Here is a 22,551-nt window from a genome sequence, read left to right as displayed (position 1 = left end):
GTGCTCCTGCCCATGCAAAATGTTCTGAAAAACCTGCTGTGTACATCTATCACAGCTATTCCGGGGACTCTGGAAAGAGAGTTAAAAGGAAATCTAAACGCTGGTAGTGTGGCACCCCCAACCAGCATGGCAAGCCATTGGAAATGATGCTGCTGTCTTAGCAGGAACTCCTCTGGCACATGTGGAATCACTCCAGATTTATTGTTGTGACAGTGAGAGCAAAATTCAGCTTCCACAGCCTGGCCTTCCTGCTGCATCAGCCTGGATCTAGACAGAAATGAACATCAGGGGTCCTGGAAAATGTTGGTACATCAGAGCAGCAAAAGTGTTTGCTCCTGAAAAGTCTCAGTCCAAGGGTGTCAGCCCTTATGTGGTATCAGTTGCTTGGACTAAAGTAACTTCTGGCCTGGTTCAAAACCCCTTGGCTGCTGCCTTCTGCTTTTCCTGGTTTGTGAAGACAACACAGAGGAGGATTTTAGATCCCTGGAAATGATGCTAAGCATCAGTGTTCAGATTTTGGGCTTTCTGAGCCTGGGCCATCAAATCCAGAGTTTGATCCCACTTTCTGCTGCTCCCTTTCACCATCTGCCATCAAATCTTGTGATTTAAAAAGATTTTTTCAGGTTGTCACCCCAGGCTGGCTCGGTGCTGTCCTCCAGACAACATACCAGGCAGTGCTGGACCACGTTCTAAAGCAGAGGCGTCCCAAAGGATGGGAGTGACCATAACCATGGGGAGATTCTCCAGGGAGCTGTGAAAGCCCCTGAGTGGGATGAACACCCCAGTGGCACTGCTTTAATTGTATCAGTGCTTTGTCAGCCTCATCAGGCTGACCTGCATCTTTAGCTGCCTTAAAAACTTATGCAAAAGCTTTTAATATTCACATTCTGAACATGAGAGACCTGACCAAGAGTTCCCTGGCTTTGTTTTGGCTGGGAGAGAGTTAATTTTCTTCCCAGTAGCACCAAGTGTTGTGGAGTGGTGTGAGGATATGTTGATAACACACTTGTTTTCAGTCATGGCTAAGCAGTGTCTGTGCTCAGACCTTTCAGCTTCTCATGCCCTGCCAGTGAGGAGATTCAGGGCACAAGGAGCATGGAGGGGTCACAGTCAGGACAGCTGACCCCAACTGACCCAGGGATATTGCAGACCATCTGGAGTCATGCTTATCACATAAACTGAGGGAAAGCCATCCATGGGCTGGACAACTGCATTGTGCACCACTTGCTTTGTACGTTGTAATTCTCTTTTATTGTCATCATCATCATTAGTTTCTTAATTTCTGATGCATTAAACTCTCTTTGTCTCAACCCACGAGTTCTCTCCCTTTTGAACCCCTCTGACTCCTCCCCATCCCCTGGTGTCGCAGACATCTTCTCATGAAAAATCCTTTCCTTAGGATTTTTCCTCCTGAGAAGCTGAGAGGCCTCAGGAACAAAATGTAAACAATGGTTATCTGCTGCTGTGGGATGCAACAGGTGCATCTGTGATTGGCTCATTTTAGTTTGTTTGTAATTAATGGCCAATGACAGTCAGCTGGCTCAGATTCTCTGAGACAGAAGCTTTGTTATCATTCTTTCTGATTCTATTCTTAGCTTAGCTAGCCTTGTGATGAAACCTTTTCGTCTATTCTTTTAGTATAGTTTTAATGTAATATACATCATAAAATAATAAATCAAGCCTTCTGAAACTTGGAGTCAGATCCTCATCTCTTCCCTCATCCAAGAACCCCTGTGAAAATGGTCACACCCTGGGAAGGCAGTGGGTGAGCAGCTGTGTGGGGTTGGGGTAAAACCAGGGGCTCGGGTTAAACCAGGCCACCTGAGATCATCCCCCCGTGTGACAGGGCAGGGGCTGAGCTGGGCAGCACTGCTGGGAGGCAGCACAGCCCCCTTGCTCTCTGATGTGGCCTCGGTGTCTTTGGGGACATGGCAGGGTCCCTGTAAGTGCCACAGCCCGTGGAAGGGAACACTGGGGGAAGCAAAAGGACCTTCCTGGGATCTGCTCAGGTCTTCAGGGTTGGTGGAACAGGAGAAGTCAATTACTCTTCTTGGGAAGAGGAGGGGAACAAAGATGCCATTCTGACATGGCCTCAGTTTTGCTGAAAAATAAGGCACCAATGCCAACATAAGGTTGAAAAAACACAGGACAGGAGCCTGGAATAACCTGCAGCCAAATCTGTCATCAACCTGTAAATGATGTTTCTTCCAGCACTGCCTAGAAAGGTGAGCAGCACCTAGAGCAGGGCGCAGCAATAAAACCTTCATTTTAAATTAACACATGACCAGCCTGGCCTCTGGAGAGAGACACATTTGTGCAAGCACGAAAGAAAATCTTCGGAAAATGCCATTCTGTCACAAATTGTCCATGCTTTAATTAAGAAGTCCTCATCAGGGAGGAAGATAACTATGAGATCCATGAGAGGAGGAACACAGTTGATCTATAATGAAATCAGCTCTCAAATGAGGTCGCCCACCCAGGCACTGCTTGTGCACACACAGCGGGAGCAGGAGCCAAGTGCAGGGAGATGAGGCCAAGCTATTGTAGCTCTGCAAATGAATGGGTCATGCTTTGGGTGGGGAGGGGATGCAGTTATGTGCTGGAGAACTTGAGGACAAGGGCAAATGTGTCCTCCCGTGCTCTCCTCTTAAAGGACAATTCCCTTATTCCTGTGTTTTGTGACAAAGTCCCCTGGAACAGGCTTCAGGCACACACAGGCCAGTGCAGCATCCCCACAAGGCATACCCCATTAAAACAGAAACTAAAAAACACCTTTCTGTCCCCTTGACATAGATTTAGGTACATAAAACCAAGCCTGCCCTTAATATCCTTAATTTTTTAAATGACTCACCATACTCCACTTTTCTGGTCAGAAAAGTAGATCATCTAAATGCCTGGCACCAGAACTAGGAAAATAATGTTTAGAGTAGTAGGTTGAAACTCAGGAGACTTTCAGCTCTTGATGTGGCCACAGATTTCTGTGTCACCTGGGGAATCACCTGAGACCACAGAAAAAACACAACAAGTGCCCAGAATGGGCTTAGAATTTCTTTGGTCTCCAGGTGCCAGCAGGATGGGGATGATCACACCTTCAGCAGGATGGGGATAATCACACCTTCAGACTCCATGTGAAGAGTTTCACCTGGGAAACTACAAGAGCACAAGAAATCACCAGCACTGCGAGAGCAGAGCTGGCACCTGAAACTGCAAGAAGACAAACATTCACTAGATAAAAAAATGGCATTGCATGATCAACATGCCACCAAAAATGGCGTGTTCCAAGGTGGAACATCCCAGTGCTCAAAGCAGATGTAAACTGCAGTGAGCATGGCCTGGGCATGCAAAAAAAGCTTGGTGCAGTGGGTTGTGTCTGGGAGTGCAGAGCTGCTCCTATGCTGAGGGAGGTTTGGACACTGTTCCTGCAGCAGCAGCATCCCACAGACCAGGAATGACAGGGCAAACATGAGCCAAACCCCGTCCAGCTCCTGCCAACATTAAACAAGGCTCTGATTTCAGGCTGTGTGAGAGGGGCAGCACTCCCGGAGGCCCTGGAATCTCCGATGGAGAAGGGGAACACGCTAAGCCTGAGCACATTTCTCATGACCCTGAGACAGGAATGGCTTTATCCAAATCCCACCGCAGAACAAGAATGCTACAGGCAATGTTTTAAATATTTAATGTTTACACAACACTCGGAATACGAATGGCAATTCAAAGAGAAGGGAACTTCTGTCTCTGTGAGCCCCTCAGGGAGTTTTCTCTTCATGTGTGTTTTTCAGCTTGATTGATGCCTGCCCACACAGAGGGTGAATGGCAGCAGGGGATGTGTCCTGTGTGCCCCAAAAAACACCCGTCCTGCTCCACTGCACAGGGCCCTCAGTGCCAGAGAAGTGGGGAAGAACTGGTGATTTCAGCTCCCTTAGCCCCTATCCCACTGTAGGGGGATACAGAATGAGTAAATGAAGGTGGTATAGAATGTCATCTTAGCCCCTAAATAGTTGCAGCTGAATCAATTACTAAAGATTAGGAGCGGGCCTGATGTTAGCAGCCACACCTGTAGCCAATCAGAAGAGTGTTATAAAAGAGTGGATTGGTTGGCTGAAGGGAGCTGGAGTCAGTTGGCTGCTGTGAGGACAAGGAAGAGTCAGTGCCTAGAGGAGCTGCCTACACGAAACATCAAGGAGGTGTGAAACTCTATCAATATGGAGCCCTTGCAATGTAATGACAATAGAACTCTTGCAATATAATGACAACATCCCAGCCCCACAAGCTTTATTTTACTGCCAGCTCTGCCCGTTCAGCTCGTTCCACTTCTTCCCATTGCCATCAGGTAGCTGATGGTAGGTTCTCACAGCAGGATCTTTGCTATAGCTCCAGCCCAGCTCCACCACTACAGCTGCTCTCCCATCCCAACCCCACAGTTGTTTCAGCTCCAGCCTCGCAAGCTTTACTTCACTGCCAGCTCAGTTTCCACTCCAGCTCTCCATCTCCCCACTGCTGTCAGGTGAAGCTGCTCCAGGATCTTGGCAACATCTTCATTTTCTCTCCAACCCTTCAGTCCCTACCCTGTCCCTGCCCCACAGGGGTTTCACCCCCACCCATACCATGTTTATGTCTTGCCAGCTGTGCTGCCTCAGCTCCAGCTCCTCAGCTTCCCTCTGCCTCCAGCTAAAAGCTGCTCCTGGTTCTCACTGCAGCCCAGGGCTGTTAACAAGGACACAAACCAGTCACTGTCATTGCCACTTCAGTATCTCCATGAGCTGTCACACCCATCCCAAATGGGCTCTGCTAACGAGACCTGATCCCAAACACACACACCTTTCCATCTCACCCCAGCTGGCAACAGGGGCAAGGAGCAGCCTGTGAGCCCAAGGTTTCCCATCCCAAAATGTGCCCTTGGGCTGGTTCTGAGCCCCAGGAGCCCCCCTGAGAATCCACCCCTGGCTGGGCTGGAAGCCCCTGGGCAGCTCCATCTCCTTCCCTGTGGCATTTATTTCAGCTCCATGTGGGTTTGGGTCTGCCTCCTGTGCCAAGCCTTTATGTCCCCTGTGGCCCCAGTCCTACAACCTTTATTTCATAAACACTACTTACCTGTGATGGTGTTCACAGGGGTTTTTGGATGAGGGAAGAGATGAGGATCTGACTCCATGTTTCAGAAGGCTTGATTTATTATTTTATGATATATATTACATTAAAACTATACTAAAAGAATAGAAGAAAGGATTTCATCAGAAGGTTAGCTAAGAATAGAAAAAGAAGGAATGATAACAATTGTGGCCCGGACTCACTGTCTGAGACAGCTGGGCTGTGATTGGCCATTAATTACAAACAACCAGCATGGGCCAATCAAAGATGTACCTGTTGCATTCCACAGCAGCAGATAATCATTACTTACATTTTGTTCCTGAGGCCTCTCAGCTTCTCAGGAGGAAAATCCTAAGGAAAGGATTTTTCATAAAAGATGTCTGTGACACTTACCTAGTAAAAGAATAAAAAAATACAATAAAAATACTCTACTGCAAAACATTAGTGGAACATAAAAGCAACATAATAACAGAATAAAATAAATTTATTGCTTATATTTTTTAATATTACTTCAATCTCTACTGGGCTGCATCCCACAAACCTCTCATTCGAGGACAACTTTCCCCACATAGGCTCTGCACCAGCCTCCAGCAGTGCCTAGGGTTAGGGTTAGGCTTCTGAAAATCACAAAGCCCAGAGCTGCAGGCACACTGCAGCTGCAAAAGGCATCTCAAGGGGGACAAAACCAGGATGCCTCCCAGACCCAAGCTGGCACCAGTGCCAACTGGGGCTGGTTTGGCAGTGCCAAGAGGCTCCTGCAATCTGCCATCAGGAATCTGGATGGGTGAGTTTTGTTTCCCAAGGAAAAGCGCTCATGTTTTTGTTCAGGGGCCTGCGGCTGTGGGTGCCTGCTCATCTGCTAGGGTTCTGAAAACCACCAAGCCCAGAGCTCCAGGCACGCTGCAGCTGCAAAGGGCATCCCAAGGGGAACACAGAACTGTCAAAACATGGCTCTGTCTCTGTGGCCCTCCACTCAGGCCAACAGGCCCCTGTAGACTGACATTGGTTGTTTTCTCTGAGAAACGATCTCACCAGCCCAGGTTCCTGATGGCAGATTGCAGGAGGCCTTTGAGTCTGCCAGGGTAACCTGAGTTTTATTTTGCTGCAGCTTTGGTCTGGGCCATTTGGGATTGCCCCCTCCTAATCCTTACCTTCTTCCCTCAGCCCTCTTCTGTAACATCCCCTTCTCGCTCCCCACCCCTACTCCAACTTCCAGCCCGGCCCTGCCCCATCCCTCTCTCCCCTTGCTGCCCACCTGTGACTCCCTCCAGCAGCACATGGGAGCCCACTGCTGGCAAGACATAAACATGGTATGGCTGGGGGTGAAACCCCTGTGGGGCAGGGACAGGGTAGGGACTGAAGGGCTGGAAATAAAATGAAGATGCTGCCAAGAAACTGGAGCAGCTTCATGTGACAGCAAGTGGGGAGATGGAGAGCTGGAGTGGAAACTGAGCTGGCAGTGAAATAAAGCTTGTGAGGCTGGAGCTGAAATAACTGTGGGGTTGGGATGGGAGAGCAGCTGTAGTGGTGGAGCTCATGGTGGGGCTGGGCTGGCAAAGAAGGCAAGAGGTGCAGGGAAGGGAAGGCAAGGGAGCAGTAGGCAAGGCAAGGTGTATTAAGGCAAGGGAAGGGTAGGCAGTGTAAGGCAAGGGAAGAATATGCAAGGTAAGGCAAGGGAGCTATCACACCTTAGCTACTCGTCCCTTCCCTTGCCTGTCCCACCTCTCCCTTGCCTTTCCCTCCCCATCCTTGCCTTTTCCGCCTCTCCCTTGCCTTGTCTATCTCACCCATCCCTCGCCTTTCCCACCCTCGCATCCCTGGGCGATGCCGCCACCTCGCGGCCACGCTCCCCCCTCCCCGGGCTCGCAGGAGGGAGGGAGGGAGGATTTCGTGTGTCCTGCAGGGAAATAAATCCCGGGGCCCTTCCCTCGCAGGGCTGTTCCCCTGCTCCTCCTTCCGCCTGTGACCAGTCTGCCTGGAAAATAACTCCAAACTCTACTTCAAACCCCGCAGGGTAGTGCTGCCTTGTCTTTTTAGAATTTTTTCTTCTGATTGTGGTTAAGGTAGTCGGGGGATAAAGCCTGCTCTGTACACATTCAGCCTCTGTTACAGCTGTAGACAGGGGCAAAGCACAGCCTCTTCTGTTACTTTTGTTTTAGGGATTGTCTTCCTTTAACTCAGTGCTAGCAAGCCACCAGTCTGGGACTGATCCATTACTCCAACCCATCTTGTCATTTATGCTTTAGGATAAAGTAGGAAGGAACCTGTTATCAAAATTCCACAATGTGAAAGAGGAGTGATCCAGGTTCAAAATGCTGTTGTTCAGCAAAATCAGGCATGACTGGATATACAACTCTGAAAATTTTCAGTGAATCTTGCTTAGTTTTCAGATTTCTTGGGCTCTTCTTTATTCAAACTGCTTAAATTAGAAAGGGTAGAGTAAACATGTAGGATTTAAGTCAAATCTCTGCTGGAAACCACCTCATGCTTTATTAATAAATTGCCCCATGAAATTAAGTGAATAATAGATGAACATATCTCTGGTGGGACACAAGAACCTGGCAGTGGGGTGTGTGCAAGGTGACAGGCAGGAATTTCTGAAGGTGTGATGGGCTCTGAGCTCAAGGTGCTGAGCATACAGATGTGGGGTATAGAAGACCTCGTGAAGGAGCAAGTTCTGGGGGTTCCTTGCACTGTGGTGTCTCTTTACAAAACAGGCTGGCTCTGGTTTGCTGCTGAGGGTGCAGGAGGAGTCAGGTTTAGAAAGCAGCAAGTCTGGAGCAGGGGAAGTGTGGTGGGGCACTGCTCAGGGAGTGCCTGCAGGCTGTGCAGGAGAGCAGTGAGGAAACTGGGGACACCAGGAGATGCAGCACAGTCATGGATGGAAACCAGTCCAGAGGAGGTGACACATCCATCAAGGAAGCTAAAGGCTGCAGGGATCATTCAAGGATTTCAGGTACGATGTTGTAAGGTTAAATGGTTCACAATAACTGAGACCTCTTTTCCAGATTTTTTTTTTCCATTAGTTGCCATCTGTGTAGCTCATCTTGCTGCCTGTCCAAAGGAATTTCTGTTTCTGACAAGACTTCCAGCAAGAGCTCCTCCTCAGCCCAGACAAATCCCATCCAATTCTTGGATTACACCGCTCACATCAAAAAGTTCTCATGGTTTTGTTCTGCACTGGATCAAAGCAAAGGCAGCTACTGCGAGAACACTTCTTATAAGCTGTGAATATTATTATCAGCTCAGAGAGTGGAATTTTGTTGTGCTCTTGTGGGAGTTTTCATGTTCTTCCCTCAGCTGTGCAAATGAATCACAGTGTGCATGTAATATACAGGCATCAGCTTTTTATTATGATTTAAACTCTGGGCTACTTACTCAATCAGGAATTGGAAACACATGGCTTTAGTTTGTAAGGCTTTTTTACTCATGAAATGGTAAAACTGTAGTGGCAGCTTCCAGGGACTTTCAGTCCAAATTTCAGCGTGCGTTCTAAAGGAATTGGGGTAAAAGGGCAAATAGTCCTGCAGTGCAGAAATTTGTGATACTTCTTAATCATCTTCAGAGTAGTTTGTGGATGTCACTCATCCCCTGAGGTCCAATCTCCTCTAGGAAATTTGCTCAATAATAATGTTGAGGAGAAGGAATGAACCTATTTGTAAACTTAGACCAGTTATGCTAAAATGAGGATTAAATGGAGGAAGAAAACTGTGGAGAATATATAAAACTACAGTACAGATGAAATTTTGTAATGCATTTTGAAATGCTGCTTGTTCAAAAATGGGACTACATTTACTAAAATACAAATAAAAGCCACATAATGGCAAAATAAAGGTATTATAGTCCTCAAATCAGAAAAAAATCAAGTCAAATTAACCCAGATGTTTAGGATTTACCCAAAGGAAATTGAGGCTGAGCAAAGTATGGAGAGAAGCTTGTTTTTCCAAAACCATTTCTTGTTGAGAATTTCTTTGTGTCCTCCTTTTTATTTTGCTACAGCACCGAGAAATGTATTATTTTCTGTGTTCTAAACTTTGTTACCCCCATGAAGTGATACCAATTCCTTTACTAGGACAGAGAGAAAAGAATGAGTGCTATGCAGTCTAATAAGGAATGTAACATTTTTTTTTTCACGGTGCACATTAATCTGTTGTTTTCCCTACCAAAAAAAAAAAAATTAAAAAAAATCCAAACAAACCCTGCAATTCTTGCCAAACAGCCTGGCCTTATCTCCTTCTTTAAGAGTTCATTCACAGTTCCAGCCACAGCCACAGCTGATGGTTTGTGTGTCAGGAGCGCATGAGCCTCTGCACTTTTGGTCAGCTCGGAGCTTTCCGGGTGTCCCTGGGACATCCCTGGAAGAGTTATCCCGGCACACACCCCCCTAGAGATGTGATCGTGGTACAGCCCAGAGAATTCCACGTTAAGAAGCCGAGGGATCGCTGTTTGCAGGAGCTAGTCTGGAGTTCTACGTGCCCCAGCAGCGTCTGACCCCAGCCAGGTGAGTGCCTGACGGGTGTTTACTCATTAACACCTTTGTCGCCAGGAAGGAAAGCTCTGTGTGAACCCTAACGAGCCAACACTGTGAGAAAATGCTTTGGATTACCTGAGTTTGTTTAATCTATAGCTCTTTCAGAAAGTCACAGCTCTGTGCCAACTCTGAGCCAAATTTATTGCAGGATTTATTACCAAAGCATGGGTGCTTTCCTTTCTTCTGGGATAACCAGTTCTACTCTTCTCTCTACAGGCATCCTTTACAGTTATTCCAAAGAAAGGGGCCAGACTGAGAAAGTGTGATTTGATCTCTGCTCATATAATTCCATTTGCCACCCTGTCTCTGATCTTCCAAAATACTGTCAGTTCTCTCCGTGGATTCTTTCACTGTGAAATTCAAGGGGTTTGGGTTTTTTTTACTTTATTTCGTTGTTCTTGTGAAGGAGAGATTTTTGTACTGTATCTAAAATAATTGATAAGTGGATATATAAAATCATGGAGTGGCCTGATAAGGAGTTACTAATTAATTTGCAATTTCTTTTTACCCTCTTTATTTAAACTAACTTTTATGAAAAGGCAGAATGGAGAGATACTGGAATTCTGAAGAAAGCTGTTTCCTGTGGTTTCAGCACAAAACCTTGGCTTGAGTGAATGAAGTGACAGTGCCGTTTGCATTTTCTTCAGAGCTTTTTATAGATCACTTGATTGGATTAATGTTAATTGTAACAATTGCCATCTACTGTACTAAATGACTTTTTAAAACAATCTAACTGGAATTGTACCTCTCTGATGTTAACTGAAAATGTGTCTGATTTTGAGGCTATACTGGAAGCCACTGAAGGACAAGGTTTCTTAAAACATGAGGACACCTGTGCACTTTGGAAAATCCTGAAAGGAGCCATGGGTTTTGTCTCTGCTTGCAGTGATCTTTAAGAATTTCAGGATTTTGTTGAAGGTTTCACCTGGAAGTCAGGTGGAGGCAAAAGTCTGCTCTGCTGCTAATGCCATTGCTTTTTAAATCTTTGCCCTTGCCTGAGGGGAGAGAGAGAGCAGTTCAAGTGTTTCACGGGCAGCTACTGTGGATAAACTCCCATGGAAAAGACAAGGAGGGGAGAGAGGGAGTCCAGCCAGAGTTTATCCCCTCTAAGTGTGTTCTGCCAGGACTTTGAGTGGTTTTGACTATGAAGCCACCATTGTACTGCTGAACAATCACAGGTGTATATTGATACCACTCCGTTCTCAAGCTGAAAGGATCCCACATCCCCCTGACCATCAGCCAGCCCTACAAATTTGGGGTGTTTCTGCTCATGCCAGGCGCAGCTGTTCCCCCTTGGGCACAGTCACCTGCAAGGGCAGCTTTCCTCAGCAGCTCTTTGCTTCTGCACTCCATCCTGAGGGGTCAGAATGAGTTCGCACTTTATCTCACCAAGAACTGGAGAGATGGGGAGAGAGAACAAGCTGAGAAAATCAGTGGCAGGTTCTTGGCAGAGCTCCTGCTCCACTCCTGGGCTTAGGAAATGTCAGGCTTGGTCCTGACCCAGCACCCAGCCTCTGCAGTGCAATCTGAATTCTGACTCCCAGCTGAAGTACCACACAACCTCTCCTATCCCAGTGAGATGTGAAAGAAGAACCTGGTTAAGCACTGTGCTGTTGCAGTACAAGTGTTGTAATTAATTTGATTGTGGAAAAACTTTGGTTTATAGCCTGTTGTTTCTGCCAGGCCATGATGCTGTCAGTGAAAGCGAACAGCTTGTGGGCTGTCCAGTTGCTCTCCCCCACATTCCTGCTCAGAAGTGATAGGAGATGGGTTGGGATACTCCCAGATGAAAATATGTGGTTTTCTTTCTTGATTTTAAGTGTGGCAAAACTGCACAGCAGAACAAGGGTGGCATGGTCCTGTTTCTGCAAGAAGGCAAATGCTGGTGTCTCCTTCCCACAGCTAATTCTTGAGCTGAGCTAACAGAGAAACCTTCTTTATGTGCCTATAAAAGTCCTGAGTTACAGAGGCTGTAGTCAAACGAACCTTATTTTGTTGGAAAACCCAAACACTGGATGAAAGAAGGGCTGATGCTGCACAATCATGGCATCCCCAGAGTACACAATAAACTTGGTGTTTCACCCAGTCAAGGAGAGCGCTGCCATCCAAAACTACTGAGAGCCCTGGATCACAGTCATTTATACTGGATAGGGTGATATTAAATTATCCTGTGCAGCAAATTTGATCAACATTGAATATATTCTTACTAATGCAATTGCACATCCACACAACACAGATCCAACGCTGACTTTATACATTTTTATTGGCTTAGGCAGAGGAAGAGAGGAGATCTAGTCCTGCATAAAGCCTCCCAGTTAATGTCTTGGGCTGTTTAAAGAATTTGAATGAGTAAATTTCTCCAGAAGAGATGTTTCTACTGCAGCGGTAGCAGTGGAATAGCCAAGATCATGAAACCACAGTGTTTATGAAGTGGAAGATTTTCAACCACTTTAAGTTCCCCTGCACTTAATACAGATTTGCAAAGTCACTGTGTTGTAAGGACCTGTGATCACTCTGCACAGCAAGAAAGAGCAATAACCTTTTCCAGCTGGAGATCTGGAAGTTCCTTTAATTAGTTTAACAGAAACCCAGTTCAGAGTAATTTAAAGCTTTTGGCTGCAGGGCTGCTTTTTTGGAGGCATTCACTGGTTTGATTGTTCTGAAGCAAACTCTGGAGACAGAGATGTTTGGGAAAATACAAAACTATGTTTGCAAACAGGGAAATACTTGAGTCCCTGTTTTGCTCTCGTAGTCCAAACAGTGGCTTTGAGGTTTGGTGAGGAGTCAGTGTTGAAGGAGCAGAGTTTGGAGCTGGGATGTTTTTGTGCGCTGTCAAGACAGGCACACAACTGCAGGTACAAAAGAGAAACCTGAGAACCAGGTGTGGCTGTTAGTCCTGCTAAGGTGACAACTTGGTACCTGCAGATGGACAATAATCTTCAAATTGGGTTCATACAATAACAGAATGCTTTGGGTTGGAAAGCTCATCTCATCCCACCACCCTGGGCAGGGAGATCTTCCAGGCTGCTCAAAGGCCAATCCAGCCTGGCCTCGGACACTTCCTGGGATGGGGAGTCCACAGCTTCTCTGGGCAACCTGTGCCAGTTCTCGAAAGAATTTCTTCCTGGAATCCTAATCTAAACCTCCCCTCTTTCAATTTAAAACCACTTTCCCTTGACCTATCACTCTCTGCCCATGTGAAAAGTTGCTCTCCCTCTTTTTTTATAAATCCCCTTTAGGAACTGAAAGGCTGCTCTAAGGTTTCCCTGGAGCCTTCTCTTCCGCAGGCTGAGGCACCCCAGCTTTCTCAGCCTGGGAGGCTACCCCAGAGCATGGAATATGCTGTGTGCATCATTTCTGGCATCCCTCCATGGCCTTCCCAGGCAGGGGCTCCTGAACCAGCAGGAATGTGGGCCTTAACTCAGGATTCTCAGGAAGAAGCGGTTTCATTTTCAAAGTTTTGTCCAACTGTGACCTTAAATCCTGCCTGGAAATGCACTTTGCCCTTTTAGTCCTGGTGCTGTGCATGGAAATTCCTTGGAGTCCTGCAGCTGGAACGGCAAAGTGGGGTGTGTGATAGAATTTATGTGTTACAACACATCAAGCCTCCTCCTTGCAGAGGAGTTTCATCTGGCACCAAGGGCCCTCTGCAGCTGCTTGGCCTCTGGGGCTGAAAGTGCTGGGTTTGGTTAGGAAAAACCCAGCCCTGCTGTTCCTGAGCCCCTTGGGCCGGGATGGGAGTGGGAGGGATGGCTGGGCCTAGCAGCTGCAATAGCTGCTCTGCCTGGGTTTGTACCCTGCGTGTCGCTTGGTCACACAGAGTAACCAAACTGGGATGAGAGCAGGTGAATTCTGTTCAGGTCTGTGTGTTTATTGCATGAATTCAAGGATAAGGAGGGTGTAGTTCTCCCTCACACGCCTGTCTGGACAGTCAGTGCTGTTTGTTGTGGATCTCCTGTGTAGCAGCTGGGGGAGAGAAAGGTTAAGACAGGGAAATGTGAGTGTGAAGAAACACTGTTGGGTAGTTTAACACTCGAAGCTTACCTTAATGCTCTGGTGAATACCTGGATTTCAAATGAATGTGCCTTTAATTTATGGCTGGGACTAAGGCCAGGAGCTGCTATTTGCCCAGTGCTGAATGGGATTTAGCTGTGCTCTGGCTGGCTCTGGCAGAGGAATCATCTCTGAGAATAAACTGTAAGTAAAACTGAGATTGTTCTGTGGTCAGGCTGAAGAGGGGACTCTGCACCACCTCCACTTCACTCTTCTGCTGAATCCCTTTTCTTAATCAAAATAGGAAACTCTCTGGAAAAACAGAGGGGCAGAGAAAGACTTAAAAGCTGTGAGGTTGAAAGCTCAGTGACGTGAAACCTCCTGTACTTCTGCTGATACCCCAGGGGACTGGGTGACCTGGAGAGCTCTTCGGCATTTTTCCCCCTTCTTTTCTCCTCTGTGCCTCCCCTGCAGTGGTCCCTTCTCTCTGCAGAACCACAGTGTCTCTGGGTTGGGGTGCAGTATTTTTAGGACTGTGTTTCTTAGTCCGCTGTGCCCAGCTGATCTGTATCACATGGCAGAGCAGCTGCCAAGCCCTGCAGTGTCTCCTCAGCTCTGCAGGGTTGGAGTGCCAGCTGAGCCAGCTGTGGTTGTGGAGCAGGGGATGCTCTGCTGCCCGGTGCCCCAGCTGCAGGAAGGAGGGAAGGAGTGTGCTTCTTAGTTTGGGAGCTTCAGTCATCAACTGAGGGTTAAAAACTGGGAGCTGCTTCAAAAATAAACCTTGGAATGGGAGCCAGGTCTGCCTCAGGCCATGTCCTGGTAGGTGAACACTCCAGGAGAGGGGGGCTCAGCTGTGCTCCTCCATCCTCAGCACTCAAACCACCAGGCTGTTGTATAGAAACTGCACTGACATTCCTGATGGAGGGCTTTCCAACAAGAAAGAGATCTCTTTGTTGAGTTTAAAATGGGCAGCTCTGGGTTCCTGTGAAAGTGAGTTCCTCCAGATGGCGATGAGATTTCAGTTCAGTGCCTCCTGGGTGGGAGTGAAACACACAGCAGCCAGGATGAGCAGCCCTGGGAGCCTGAGCCCCTAAAACACACTGCAGATACCACAGGGAGCCTGGAGAGGGGCCGGAGGAGGGACTGGCAGGAGAAGCCTCCTCCTTGTTGGTGTTTCCCTCACTGTGCACTGCCTGTGCAGCCCAGGGCGAGGCAGGCAGTGCTTTCTCACTGCCTTCTGTGCATTGCCACAGAACATTCTGGGCCGTTGTGGAATGGAGTGTTAATCCTGGAAGGTCTCACGTTCCTGTCTGGCAGATAGGTGGGGAGAAAGGGCAGGCAAATGAGGTCATGACAGACCTGTCTCAATGAATTAGGCAGTGACAGAACCCTCATCACCCAGGGGCTATTTTAAAAACAAATAGACTCGGTTTAGAATGTTAGATAGCTCATGGGGAATTTTTAATGATCAAGAATGCCAGTTATCATGAAATAATCTATATCCCACCCAAATTAGTCAGACTATTTTGTTGTGGTCCCTGAGGTACCTCTGTAAAATTGACGAGTTGTTCTACACTTGAATTTGAAGAACTGGCTTGTGGGGGGAAGCAAATCTGTTTGCCCTGTCTTGGGAGGCCACCAGCCAAGTGAGAGGCCTTGAGACTTTTTGTTGAGGGAGATAAGTAAGCAGAAAGCAATAGAATCACAAAATGGCTTTGATGGGGAGGGATCTTAAAGCCCATCCAGTCCCACCCCCTGCCTTGGGCAGGGACACCTTCCACTATCCCAGGTTGCTCCAAGCTCCATCCAGCCCGGCCTGGGACACTTCCAGGGATGGGGCATCCACAAAGAGCTTTCACTCACAAGAACAAAGACCACGATAAATTTGACGTTTCCAAGTGTTCCTCGTTACTCTTCTGTATTTCTCTCGCTATGCTCACTTGCACACCTGCAAAAGCTTGGTTTAGTTTCCTGCAGATTTGTGGAATCTCATCCAGTTTGTGCTGCAGGTGGCTCAAGGAGCACCAGCTGAGCTCCCTGCAGCTGGACACAGCGGGTGGCTGCCAGGACCATGTGGTGCCATGCTCCAGAGCAGGATGTTGGTTAATTCAACCTGCATTTGTCTTTATTGCTGTAGGCAAGGAAGGGGAGATACATCTCTAACTCCAACCTGTGTCCAGAAGGAAGAGGAAAGGAACTGACACACAGGACCTTTCCAAACAGGGTAAGTTCAAATGCTCTCACCTCTCTCTCTCTTGAAGCACAGATAGCATCCCTCACGTCCTCCAAATTTCAAACTATCCTGAGTGATTTCTGTAATTGATTCCTCATTTGTAAAATGTTTTAAAGCAATTTATTTGAGCTCTGTGGGTGCGATCATAAACCTGCCAAGATTGATAATCAGGATTCTGGGAATTATGGTTTGGAACACATTGTTTGGGTATTTTATTGTTGTTGTGCTTTTTTAAGATACTTTTAGTTCTCGTCAATTATTTGCAAATATTTTCTCCTTCTGGGAAATCTGTTCCCTGAAAAGTAACATAAAGTTCAAAGGCAATAGTACAAGCCAAAGTACTGTCACTTAAATTAAGATGGAGAAAAGTGGAAATCTGGTTTTGGTTTTTTTAGGCACAAGATTTGGAGTAGATAATTTGAGCTTTAGAGACCAGAAGAAGAATGTAGGACAAAAAGATGGCCCAGCCCTTCACACATGGTGCAGACTGAGAGCCAAGCCTCACTCTGCTACCTTTCCAATCAACTAGACAAAGCAAAATGTTGGGTTTGTGCCTGGCCTGGGCTCTTTCCTGATAAGAATTCTGTTCAGACAAAAATATTATCCTTATCTATAAGATCTTCTTGGGTTTATACTTTCCCAGTCTTTAACCTAATCTAATTTATAATCTGTGGTTTTTTGTTTTATTGTAAATAAAACAGTGACCTCATTTAGAACAAGTTACATGCTCTCTTGTTCAAGACCAGGGTGTGGTATCAGCTGTGGACTTTCAAGAGCCTTCATGGTTTGTCCAATATTGATCTTATCTAGACAGAAGATGTCCTCATCAGTGCAGCTCTTCCGAGATCAGAGGTACCACGAGCTGAAGGGGCAGTGCCTCCAGCAGGGGATCCTCTTTGAGGACCCCGAGTTTCCAGCCTCGGATGAATCCCTGTGCTACGACTCAGCAGCAAAAGGGAAAGTGGAATGGAAGCGGCCAAAGGTAATGGATGGCTGTGTTTGCACTCCTGGTGGCTCCTCCAGCAGGGACACTTCCACCAAGAGGTGTCTGAGCAAAACTTTGTGTCTTGGTTTGGAAAGACAGGAGTCTGCTGAGGAAGACAGGAGCCTCCCCTGAAATGGAGAATGTAAACCCTCCCCACCCCTCCCAATTGCTATAAATTTTAAATTAAGGGGCTCTCAGGCAAAAAAATATGGGAGCAGCAATAACAGTTCTTTATTAGGGAAGGAAAAAAAAAGGATAAAATAAACAATAAACTAGAACAACACTGCCAGAGTCAGAACCCAACCTGACACCCTGTGGGTCAGGGTGCTGGCAGCAGTCCCATTGGAATTGTGGCTCAGCCCTCCTGCAGTGTCAGGGGTGGTTCTGCTGGAGCAGGGATCCTGGAGAAAGGTGCAGTCTCTGCCTCTGAAGATCCAGGGGAAGAGGCAGCTGCTGTTCCTCTGGGGAATCCAGTGGAGAAGCCGTGCTGGTGTTCCAGGATCTCCAGATTATATCCAGGCAGGAATGCTTGGCTCCTCCCTCTGGGCTCACATCTCCCAGTGGGATGCTGTAGTTCTTATCAGCCATGCAGGGACATTCAATGGCTGTTATCAGCAGATATCCCCTCCTGAGGGAGGAGTGATTGTGGTCACTCAAAGAGACAGATAAGGCAAACTGCCCACTTGACAAAAGACAACTCCCATACAGATGGTAATAGAAAACATCTTGCATTGCTATCTGGAACACTTTGTTCTGCTCTGAATTGCCACCCTCTCCCTCAGCTGTTTCAGTTTGGTTCTACTGAAGTCTTAGCAGCAAGTTCTACACAGAGAGAGTGGAGAGTTCTCCTTTATTGGTTGATGCCAGCTCTGGTCTCTGCATGGCTGTGCTGAATTCACAGTGGATTTTGTCTCTGACTTGTGTAGAACCTCAGTTACCCACCAGTGATTTTCTGTGCCAAATGATCAGGTCTTATCTGTAAGCAACCAAGAATGCTTGTGTCTATTTGCCACTTTTACTGGCATCTTAACAGGAATACAAATATGTCATTTGCTTTGAATTGTAACTAATGTAGTAGGCATTTGAAATCATTAATTCCACATATATCTGTGGTCTGGTAATTCATTTGCTCTGGGGTTTTATGCTTCACATGTATTTTTAAATCAGTTCACAGCCATAAGCAAGCAATTCAGAAGAACACAAACCCATTCCCAGTCTGGCTTTCCATCAGTGTCATCTGTTCTCTTACTGTGACAAGTGTAATGGAGAGGACAGTGGAAGCCTCCAGCCAGATGCATGCAGTATTTTTGCCCTTAGGCATGATGAATCACTCCTTTACTTACCCATGTCCACCTTTGGGATTGGAGTTAATCTTCTGGAAGCACAGACTTGGATGTCTTTCCTTAGAAAACACAATGCCAATGTGATGTCCTTCATATGCCCCTGGGGCTGTTCTGTGTCCTCTGTGACAGGGGACAGCAGATGAAGCTGACCAAGGCTGGACTCTCTTTGCCAGGATGGCCTGAAGCTGCTTCTCTTTTTTGCTTCTCTTCTTCTTTCCTGGTGGTGCTCATTCCTCACAGCAGCTTCTCCACTGGAATTTTAGTGAGCAGTGCAAGGGTTGCTTTCCTGCTTCTCATTCCAGTTTTCCAAGTCAGACGTGAGACTGAAGAATAGGGAGAAGTAATTTGGGAAAGAAAAAGAAGACATTCCAAAGTCTGTGGGTTTGTTCTCATTTCTGAGCACCTTCCTGTTTATTGGAGTCTTTCATCCCCTCCTAGAAGAGGAAATACTGTGCAACCATTCACAGTGAGGTCAGGAAGAGTGTTTGTTCTTCATAAAAGATGTGAAGCGAGAGCCAAACTCTAGCCAAGGATGCCATTTTGGGCCATTCTTGTGTGTACGAGATTGTTCAAGGTGCTGGTCAGTGGTTTGAAGCCTAACTGTAGGTCAGTGATTACCTTTGCATTCAGTTATTACCCATTAAACATGATTTTAATGTAGGAAACCTCACATATTAATTAATGTTCTATTTACATCAATTTTATTATATTTATCATAAAACCAAGCACAGATTGACCTGACCCTCCTGAGATGTTGAACCACATCCCACCAGTCCCTGGCCTCTGCCAGCCAGAAGTTCAGAGGGTGAATTCTGGTGTTGATGCCAACAACACAGAACCATAGGATCTTCCAGGCTGAAAAAGACTTTTAGGTTGAAAAAACCTTCTAAGATCACTGACACTTACCCTGACACTACTGAGTCCATTACTAAGCTATGTCCCTAGCACCAGGTCTCAAAAAAACCACTTCCAGCAGCAGTCAGTTCCAGTGCTTGACATCCCTTTTGGAAAAGAAATTCCTCCTTGTATCTAATCTAAGCCTCTCCTGGTGTGTGAATCCTTTGCTGGTGTTTCAGAACGCTGGGCTCTGCTAATACCCCAGTTCCTCTGGGATAAACCTGTGAAATAACTGAGCTGAGCATGACCATTCCAAAGGTGCAGCATCTTCCAGAGCCCTTCAGCTCATGCAGGAAGCATCCTGGGGAGACTCTATGGGGAAAACTTCTGGTTTGTTGGAAAAAGAGTAAGAAACATTCCCTCTTGTTGGTGGACATTCTTTCTGCCCACTGATATTAGCATCATCCTGCTCTTTTCCTGTGATTTCCCTGGGAAAAAAATCTTCTTTTCACTGGAAAAAAATTTCTTTTAGCCTCTGCCAGGCTGAAGTGGGGCTGGGGGCAGCTGTGTCCTGCCAAGAGGGGAGTCCTTGGCCACCTGTCCTGGTTAACACTGCCTCTGTGTGGTGGTTCTGCTCAGAATGGGCTGAAAATAGCCAGGAATTCCTGTCACTGCCGAATGGATGCTTTGTCTTATTTTTAACTAAACCTCGGGTTTGTGTGAACTTTTTCACTGACCCGCAGAAAGGATGGAATCTCAAGGACATCTTTGTCAGTGTTCAACAAACAGCAGTGAGCCCCCAAGCAGGGCAGGCAGGCATGTGAGGAAGGAGTGGGTAAGCTTGCTTCAGAGATAAACAGTGTTCTTGAGTTATTCACAATGGAAAATAGTCTGATCCTACAGAATGAGACTTTTATCATGTGCTTTCCTGGTTTCCCTGCTTGACCCTGTGTTTTTTAAGCCCTGATTCTGCTTTCATCTGCATCTTCTCTTTGTGAGAGGGCCGTGATTGCACTCTGATGTTCTAGGAAGACAGAGCTGGTCTGTGTCCAGGAAAACAGCACAGAGAGGCACCGTGAGACAGGGCTGCTGATCTGCTTCCCCAGAAACCCCTCCTGTGTCCCAGCCCCGGAGGGACACTGCTCTGTTTGATTAAATTCCCATTAACTCCAAAGGTCAGCTACCTGGCTGAAGGTGGGGAGTTGCATCTGCACAGCCCAGTGCCCTTTTTCCTGGAAACACTGCATGCCATGGGCCCCATTCTCCACTCTTCTCACCAGTTTTCCGGCCTTTTTAGGGGTGGTTACCACCATGCAAGTGAAAAGTCTGGGAAATAAGGCAGTACTGTGTTCTGGAATGATACAGTGATAGGAATAGATGGAACAAGTGTCTCCCCACTTCCCAAATTGGGGTGTGTGTGGGATGGGCAGGTTGGTGATTTATCCAGGGCTGAGGTGCCAGAGAATTCAGGGGCTCGGACTTCTGCACCTTCACATGTTTATTGGAGGCAGCAGCAGCTTTTGTTTGCTTCTAACTGGTGGAAAATGATCCATTGTCTCAGGAGCTGAAACATCTTCATATTTACAAGTGCTGATTGAAACCCTAAACCCTCCCCTACCTTGTCACTTATTTAAGATTTTGCTCTCATTTGGAAGGCAGAGGAAGCTTGGAGCAAATTCCTGTGTAGGCACTTAGTCTGGGTGAGAATATTTTGCATTAATGTTCTTTATTCCACAGTGCCAGGATTTGTGGTCTCAATGTCCTCCAGAATAATCAACAGTAACCCAGTTGTCATAAATTTCATGGAATGAGGGTCATGAAAGATTTGACTGTCAGGTTAAATGTCCCTCAGATGCAATGCTCTTCATCATTTAACTCCTGTCTCCTCTGCAGCTGTGTCACTGCAGTCTCACCCTGTTTTCCAGTTTGAACAAGACCAGAGACATCTGCTTATGTTTGGGACTCGTGTGGAGCCCAGTGGTGCCTGCAGGAGAGGGAGGTGTCCTGGCACTGTGTCGGGCTTTGAGCAGCTGCATGACCACTGCAAGAGCAGTTTTGGGGCATGGAGAGGAGTGACAGCTCCTCACACTCTGGGATATCTGCCAGGATGGGGCCTGGGGGGAATCCAGAGCTGCAGGAGAATGGATATTAAAGGGGAATGCCATCAGCTGGCATGGCAGTGGTGTGCACTCCTCTCAGAGCAGCTGCACTGCTGCCTTCTGTGTGACAAAGTGATGGCCTTGTAACAGCCCCCACGAACAGTGACACTCACCTGGTCTGCCAGATCCCCTCTCTGTGCCCCAGCTCCCTTCTGGGGTTTAGCTTGTGGTTAAATGATCACTTTTTCACATCTGAATGTGCCTTTTTAATTCCTTCAGCCCCTTTTTTTTCCAGTTAAAAATATGGAGCATCAGCAATCATGTTGCTTAATTAGAATAGGGGTCCCTCCCCAGCTCCCCTCCTCGCCCCTAAAGATTTGCATGATATAATTATTCTTTTCCTGAAAAAAATACTTATTCTGCAAAGGCTACATGTACTGAAACAGCTGAAGTTTAGGCTTCTGTTTCCCTGCCTATCCAGAATTGTGCACATTTCTCTGCTCTTGGTGGTTATTGACTTTTGTTCAAGTGTAGGTAAACACAAATTGCAAAGCTCTGTGCGCTGACATTCGTGTTTGCACTGGGAATAATGGCACATGTGGCATCTGGGAGGTGAGGAAATGTGTTTCAAAAGGTGCTGAACTTCTGCTGAGCTTTGAGGGAGCTCACAAATCCTCTCATGTGCCTCAAGCACAGCTGGGGACACAGAGGTGGTTTCAGGTTGGAGGCTGTGTGAGCCAGTGTCTGGTGGTTTGCTTGTTTGCTGGGTTTCTCTGGGACCTGTTTGTAGCAGAAAGGGGCTGTGAAAGACTCAGCTTTGCACTAAGATGAAATCAATCCTGAACTGGCTTCTTTTCCTTGTGTGTCTGTCACATCCTGGATCTCAACACCGTGGATGTTGTCCTCCACAGACAGTCCAGCATCTTCAGTGGGTGATTTTCAGACATTCACTCCACGAGTGCAGCTGTACTGGAGGATTTTAGGAGCTCCTAGATGGCCCTGCTGATCCTTTCAACAGGCACTTTGTGTGCTGTAATTAGTTGTGAGTGCACTAGCAGGGAGGCTGTTTGCCATTGTTGGAAATAGTTTTCCTTGCCATTAAAAGCAGATTTAGCTCGTGATCTTCAGCTACAGATCATTATCTGTGGAAAAGTTTAAAGTCAGGTATTTCTTTGTTAACTGCGTGTGTGTGTGGATATAAAGAGAATGATTGCAGTGCACCTTAATTTTTATAGAAGGGTTTAAGCCTTGCAGACTCAAAAGTGGTATAAAAGGTCATAGGCAAAGTAGGCTGTGACCTAAGTTTAAACCCTTCATCTTAAAGAAATAGGAAAGCTCTTAGGAGCTAAGCTCTGGGAAGCAGTCTGCCCTGGAAGATAATCACAGATTGATGGGGAGGTTTCTGTACACATTAATCATGGTTTGTAGGTTAAAATTGTGGAGGC

The 22,551-nt window shown here is 46.8% G+C and overlaps 1 protein-coding gene across 1 annotated transcript in view; it reads left to right on the top strand.

Annotated features, from left to right (window-relative positions):
• Positions 1-9,475: 9,475 nt before the first annotated feature.
• Positions 9,476-22,551, top strand: part of CAPN6 (calpain 6) — a 52,397-nt gene continuing 39,321 nt past the window's right edge. Inside the window, exons 1-3 of the mRNA XM_030967592.1 lie at positions 9,476-9,586; positions 15,747-15,833; positions 16,653-16,824. Of these exons, the coding sequence (XP_030823452.1) occupies positions 16,660-16,824 (165 nt within the window). The 5' untranslated portion in view covers positions 9,476-9,586; positions 15,747-15,833; positions 16,653-16,659. The remainder of the gene's footprint in view (positions 9,587-15,746; positions 15,834-16,652; positions 16,825-22,551) is intronic.

The sequence above is a fragment of the Camarhynchus parvulus genome, chromosome 4A (assembly GCF_901933205.1).
Source record: "Camarhynchus parvulus chromosome 4A, STF_HiC, whole genome shotgun sequence".
In the NCBI taxonomy this organism is placed as follows: Eukaryota; Metazoa; Chordata; class Aves; order Passeriformes; family Thraupidae; genus Camarhynchus; species Camarhynchus parvulus.
This window is presented reverse-complemented; position numbering and strand designations above follow the sequence as displayed.